Source organism: Podarcis filfolensis (assembly GCF_964270895.1).
Source record: "Podarcis filfolensis genome assembly, chromosome: 1".
Taxonomy (NCBI): Eukaryota; Metazoa; Chordata; class Lepidosauria; order Squamata; family Lacertidae; genus Podarcis; species Podarcis filfolensis.
The window spans coordinates 133,028,494-133,034,932 of NC_139604.1; the positions used below are offsets into that span (position 1 = coordinate 133,028,494).

The following is a 6,439-nucleotide window of genomic DNA, read 5'->3' on the forward strand; positions in this document are numbered from 1 at the left end:
AATGTAGGTATGATGTTTCTGGGGGGTGGTTTTGAGCTACACCCCTTCTGTGATGTATGTATGATGTGTCTAGGGTGGTCTTGGACTCCAGGGCGGGCAATTTAAAATGTCTATATAAGGGCGGGCACACCTTTGTTCGGGGTCCTCCTCCTTTCCTGCGTACGAGGGGAGCACCCTGTTGCAACAGTTCAATCAGGCTTACGAGCTGCTTTGCTTCTCAATATTCTCTGGTTCGCCTCTGTTCTTTTCTCTGACCGATGGAGAACCTACAAAGGACTCTATAAGAGCTCTTGTGTCCCCCATAAGGGAATAAGGGCAGATTTTTGTTTATTACTCCATGGTGGCATCTGGTTGGCCAAGGTGAGATCAGGATTTAGGACAAGGTGGTGGGCCACTGGTCTGACCCTGCAGGGCTGTTCTTACGTTCTTAACATAGGAAGCTGCCTTATACAGTGGTGCCTCGCAAGACGAAATTAATTCGTTCCGCAAGTTTTTTCTTCTTGCGAGTTTTTCGTCTTGCGAAGCACGGTTTCCCATAGGAATGCATTGAAAATCAATTAATGCGTTCCTATGGAGACCGCTTGCCAGGCTGGCGGTGCGGAGAAGGGCTTTTCTCCCCACCGCAAGCCTTCAGGACAGGTACGGGAACAGAGGGGAAGGCGTGCAGTGCTTCTCCTCTGTTCCCGGGGCTTGCGGTGGGAGGAGGGTTTTTCCTCCCCACCGCCAACATTCAGAACAGCATTCTGAATGTTGGCGGTGGGAAGGAAAACCCTCCTCCCACCGCAAGTCTTCAGGACAGCCATCCGAAGGCTGGCGCGGGGAGAAGGTCTCTCCGCCCCACCACCAGCCTTCGGAGGAGGTCCGAGGACAGTGGGGAAGACGCGCTGCGCTTCCCCACTGTCCTGGAGATTTCCCTATGGGCTTTCGTCTTGCAAAGGAAGCCCATAGGGAAATTCGTTTTGCGAACCGCCTCCAAAATGGAAAACCCTTTCGTCTAGCGGGTTTTTCATCTTGCGAGGCATTCGTCTTGCGGGGCACCACTGTATTGGGAGATGTGATCAGTCTATCTGCCTCAGCAATGCCTGGGAATTCAGGCAGCCGACATTCCCAGGCCAGAATTGAACCCAGAACCTTCTGTGTGGGGAAGCAGGCACTGTTGCCACTGAGCCACGCTTGGTTTGTGTCTGCATCCTCCAGACTCTGCTTTTTTCCCTTATCGCAGGGCTGCCTCCACATGGATCCTGCAGAAAGGCTTACCTGCGAGCAGCTCCTGCAGCACCCCTACTTCGACAGCATCCGAGACGTTGAGCTGGGGAGGGAGCGAGAGAGATCCCTCACACGGAAGCCAAATCGGCCCACGCGGAAGCACATCCCTGGGGTAAGAGGCTGCTCAGATATTTCAGGGGTCTCAGGGATCAAATTGCACGGCAGCCAGGAACACCCTCCTGCTACAGGCCACCCCAGTCCCTGCTAAGCCCTGCACAGGATCCCCAGATGTCTTGACCCTCAGCTCCATCTGGTACGCAGGATGAGACCCTCCCTGCCCGCAGACTGTCTTGCCAGAGTGGTGCATGCTCTGGTTATCTCCCGCTTGGACTACTGCTATGCGCTCTATGTGGGGCTACCTGTGAAGGTAACTACAGCTAATCCAGAATGCGGCAGCTAGACTGGTGACTGGGAGCAGCCACTGAGACCACATAACACCGGTCTTGAAAGACCTGCATTGGCTCCCAGTACGTTTCCGAGCACAAAGCAAAGTGTTGGTGTTGACCTTTAAAGCCCTAAACGGCCTCGGTCCAGTAGACTTGAAGGAGCGTCTCCACCTCCATCGTTCAGCCCAGACACTGAGATCCAGCACCGAGGGCCTTCTGGCAGTTTCCTCGCTGCAAGAAGTGAGGTTACAGGGAACGTGGCAGAGGGCCTTCTCAGTGGTGGCACCCTCCCTGTAGAACGTCCTCCCACCAGATGCCAAAGAAATAAACAACTATCTGACGTTTAGAAGACATCCCTGTTTAGGGAAGTTTTTAATGACTGATGTTTTAATGTATTTCTAATCTTTTGTTGGAAGCTGCCCAGAGTGGCTGGGGAAACCCAGCCAGATGGGGAGGGCATAATATATTATTATTATTATTATTATTATTATTATTATTATTATTATTATTATTATTATTATTATTTGGGCCTGTGCTCCTTTGGACAATTGAAGATGTGGCAGTTTCTTAATGGCCCTAGCTTGGCCAGGTCCTTTTGCACAGGATAGCCCAGGAATTCCTCTGCAGCTGGCATTTCTTCCTTCATATCCCAAATAATCAGAATCTGCAATTTATTAATTTCTAGGGTTTAGGGGGGGTCCCAGCCTCAAAACTATAGTGATACTTTTACCGGCATGGGTGGTGCCAGAGGTCAGCAGGACTGGGTCTAGACTAGATGACCCTTGTGGTAACTCCCAATTCTACGATTCTAATTTACAAACTTGGGGCCAGGATACTGCATGGATTGAACCCTTCTATCCCAGCTTGATCCATGAGATCTTCTACAGGAGCTCCTTTGGTCATTCCCCACGTTGGTGAGGCTCATTTCACAACAACAATAAACGGAGCCTTTAGTTATTGGCCCAGTCCTGTGGAACTCCCTGCCAACAACAGAGACTCAGGCAAGGACAATTCAGGGGCCAGGAGAAAGCAATCTTTAAACAAGCCTTTGGCTGATTAAACAATGTATGGCCTTTTAAATGTGTCTTGGAAGCTTTCGCTTTCTTGATATTATGCTATGTATCTTGTGCTTTTAAGTTGTAAGCTAGCCTGTGATCTTCAAATGAACATACATTTTTATTATTAAGCAGGTGTCTTCTGTGCCAAACGTTGGACACCTACTGAAAATGTTTCTATTTTGTCAGGCCTGTGTTCAGTAATATATCTTTCCACAATAAGAATGCATCTTTCCACCTTTTTATATGGTTTTATTGAATGGTTCTATTGTCGTAAACCACTTTGATTTCTTTATGTATGGTGGTATACAGATATTTTTTCAAAAAATAAAATAAATTCAAGACCAGCACCGCCAAAAAGGGTGGATCCAGCCCCTAGCTGCCTGCTCACCTTTGTGTCATTTTCAGAACAGTTTGCATTGTTGTCCATTGCTAAACTGAAAACTGCATGCAAGTTACTCTTTATTCTCTCTTCTTAGTTACAGTACCTGCCCCAGTTAACCAGCAGCAACATTCTACCTGCTTTGGATAACAAGAAATACTATTGCAGCACAAGAAAACTGAACTACCGTTTCCCAAACATCTAAAAAAAATTAAAGTGTGGGTGTCATGGCTAAGCCGGATTAACCGAGGACAGCCTCAGTGCATTCCCAGCCTTGACGTGAGCTTGAACGGAGAAAGGGGATATTATTCTGTTGGTGCACAATGGAGCAAGCCCTGAAATTACCGTGTTAAGAATGGCAAAGCTTTAGAAAGAAAATCTCTGCTCCGAGAGACAAGAGAGTCGGCTGAAGGTCTGGGAACTTCTTGTGACTCGGCAGAAAATGCATCTCTCTGGGACTTTCAGGGGTGGGTTGGGGGCAGAATAATTGTGATTGCATCAGTTTAGGGTTCTCAAGAGCTCATCCTGTGTACTGTGTGGGGAGCAGAAAAGTCTGCTGCCTGTTTGGGAGCAGATGGAGTGGAAGCAGGGAGTGGGTGGGATCCAGCTATGCCAAATACATTTAATTCACAAAATCCCATGGTGTCAAAGAAGGGAGAGCTTCCGTTCTCATGTGCATTTGTAGTTAATAGCACAGGCTGGTTGATCCTGCAAGATGCAGTCAAAGATGTGAAGAACTCCAATTCAGGGGAAATCTTGCATCAAACACAGATCTCCCAGCAGGATGGTTAGAAATCAACGTCTTTCCTCTGCTTTAAACTTGTAAATTTCTGTTTGTCTCTTTGAATGATACTTCCTAAAAATAATAATAACCTGGGTTAAAATGAAACCTCCATGTAATAAGCAAGCATGTTTGCCTAAATATAGGACTCGGTTGCAAGAGATGGAGGCACGTTATCGCACGTTAATAGGACCGGGGGGTGGGAACCCTAACTTTCGAATTCTATAGTTAGAAATTATACAATTAGTCATGCTTGTATTTATTATTGTGAGTTTCCTGCTGGACCCTAGAGATGCTCTATTGCCCACATGGTGATCCGACACTCCCAATGTTATGCCCTTCAACTAATTTTGCCCTGCAAATCCTTCAGTTCTTGGAGTATCTGGTACTCTGCAAACCCAAGCAGGATGTGGCCCTTCTATTTTCCATCTCCTGGAGAAACATTGCTTTGCTCACTCCTTACTGCAGAAACTCTGATGGATACACAGTGGTCCTCTGGATGTTCAGAAACTCCCATCAGCTCTACGCAGACTGGCCAACAGCCGGGGGTCTTGGCAGTTGTGGCCCCAACATCTGGCGAGCCACAGATTTTACCACCCCAGCTGCATGCTTACTTGGAAAGCCCTACTTTATTTCTTTAGTATCCTTGAATAGAGAAGAAGCAACAACAAAAAAGAAATCTGACTGTGAATAGACAATTCTGGGCTGTATGGCCAAAGGTTTTTGGATTACGCTCCTGGGTTTCACAAAGGTTCTCTGAGTCGTTGTGTTATAATCGTTATAGCAACCAGGTATCACGCATGCTGGTTCAGGGAACAAATGCAAAATTCTCTTTTCCTGGTGATCTAGATCAAGGGTCAGCGAACTTTTTCAGCAGGGGGCCGGTCCACTGTCCCTCAGACCTTGTGGGGGGCCAGACTACATTTTGATAAAAATAATAATGAGCGAATTCCTATGCCCCCAAAATAACCCAGAGATGCATTTTAAGTAAAAGCACACATTCTACTCGTGTAAAAACACACTGATTCCCGGACCTTCCGCGGGCCGGATTGAGAAGGCGACTGGGCCGGATCCAGCCCCCAGGCCTTAGTTTGCCAACCCATGATCTAGATTCATTTGAACGGATGGGTGGAATTCACCTTCACCTTCAGGCTTCGCTCCTGCCTCATCTACAAAAGGCAGACTGTGATTAGGGGGTTTCTTCCTCCAGGGATGCGGTCGTGCGTAAGGAGAGTGTCATGGCTGCCTTGGCAACGACACCCTCTCCAACAGACAGGTCCAGCTGGAAGAAATGTGTACCTATGTGTTGTGCTTGCAAGATCAGCTCTCTGCAAAATCCGCTGGTTATCGGAGCTGCTCCATAGAAGCTGTAGCCAAGTTTTGCTAGCCATGTTTCTGGCAAACAACTACCAGATTTTGCCTGGTATAAACCAATGTCTGTAATGCTTGCATAGGAAACAGTAAACTGCATATTACTCTGAGTTGTTTCTGGTTCATTTCCACCCCACCTACCCCACTTACATTACTCTGTAAATTGCCATAACCGCCATAATCTCCCTGATGACGTGAGAGCATCAAAGCAAATATTTTTGGTTTGTCTAAGCCAGGCATGGCCAAACTTGGCCCTCCAGATGTTTTGGGACTACAATTCCCATCATCCCTGACCACTGGTCCTGTTAGCTGGGGATGATGGGAGTTGTGGTCCCAAAACATCTGGAGGGCCAAGTTTGGCCATGCCTGGAAGCAGGAGGGGACAGGGGGTTAAGATGACTTTTTATTTTTTAAAAAAATAAATCTCTGGAAGAAGTACATACCATATTTTTTGCTCCATAAGACGCACCTAGTTTTTAGAGGGCGAATGCAAGAAAAAAATTTTTTTTAAAGGCTCTGCTCAGCGCTCCCTTTCACGAGCCACATGGAGCGTGTGTGCGCCGCTTGCAGGCTTTTCCCCAGGAGGGAGAAGGGCAGCCTGGGGGGCTTTTTCGGGAGGTGGGGGAAGGGACTGAGGGGCTGCCCTCTGTCCCTTCCCCCACCTCCCGCAAAAGCCAGAAAGAGCTGCGCGCTCTTTAAAGGGAGTTTTCTTGTGGGCTTTTCTACGAGGTGGGAGGAGGACAGCCCGTCAGTGAGCATGTGTGCAGCTCTTGGGGGCTTTTCCCGCTTGCATTCGCTGCGTAAGACGCACACACATTTCCCCTTACTTTTTAGGAGGGCAAAAGTGCATCTTATGGAGCGAAAAATACAGTAGTTCTCTGTAGGAATCTTTTTGACCTTAGATTGCCCAAACTTCCAGGATTTAGCACCCAAAGTCAACATCTTCAACAACAAACGTGTTCTTCAGAAAGTGGCCCAGGGGTGTTGTAGTTTTGATTTATGGGGGGGGGGGGAGTAGCTTAAGGACAGATCACATGCCTAGCATTGAGCAAGCTGTAGCATCACCTGTTAAGGGATTCCCAAAAGCAGAGGCCTCCCTTGAGAGGCTGGAGGGCGGAGATTCTGCAGAGTCAGCAGTGGGCTGAGCAATTCTCCACCTCCACAACTTTCACAGGTTTAAAAAGACTATGAGGCCCAG

General features: G+C 47.9%; 1 protein-coding gene across 4 annotated transcripts in view; it reads left to right on the plus strand.

The window, feature by feature from the left end:
* The window catches only part of CDKL1 (cyclin dependent kinase like 1), a 32,897-nt gene extending 27,549 nt beyond the window's left edge, over positions 1-5,348 (plus strand). For all 4 annotated transcript variants that reach the window (XM_083619016.1, XM_083619014.1, XM_083619015.1 and 1 more), the window contains exons 10-11: positions 1,223-1,378; positions 3,187-5,348. In XM_083619016.1, the coding sequence (XP_083475142.1) occupies positions 1,223-1,378; positions 3,187-3,294 (264 nt within the window). In that variant the 3' untranslated portion in view covers positions 3,295-5,348. The remainder of the gene's footprint in view (positions 1-1,222; positions 1,379-3,186) is intronic.
* The last annotated feature ends 1,091 nt before the right edge of the window (positions 5,349-6,439 follow it).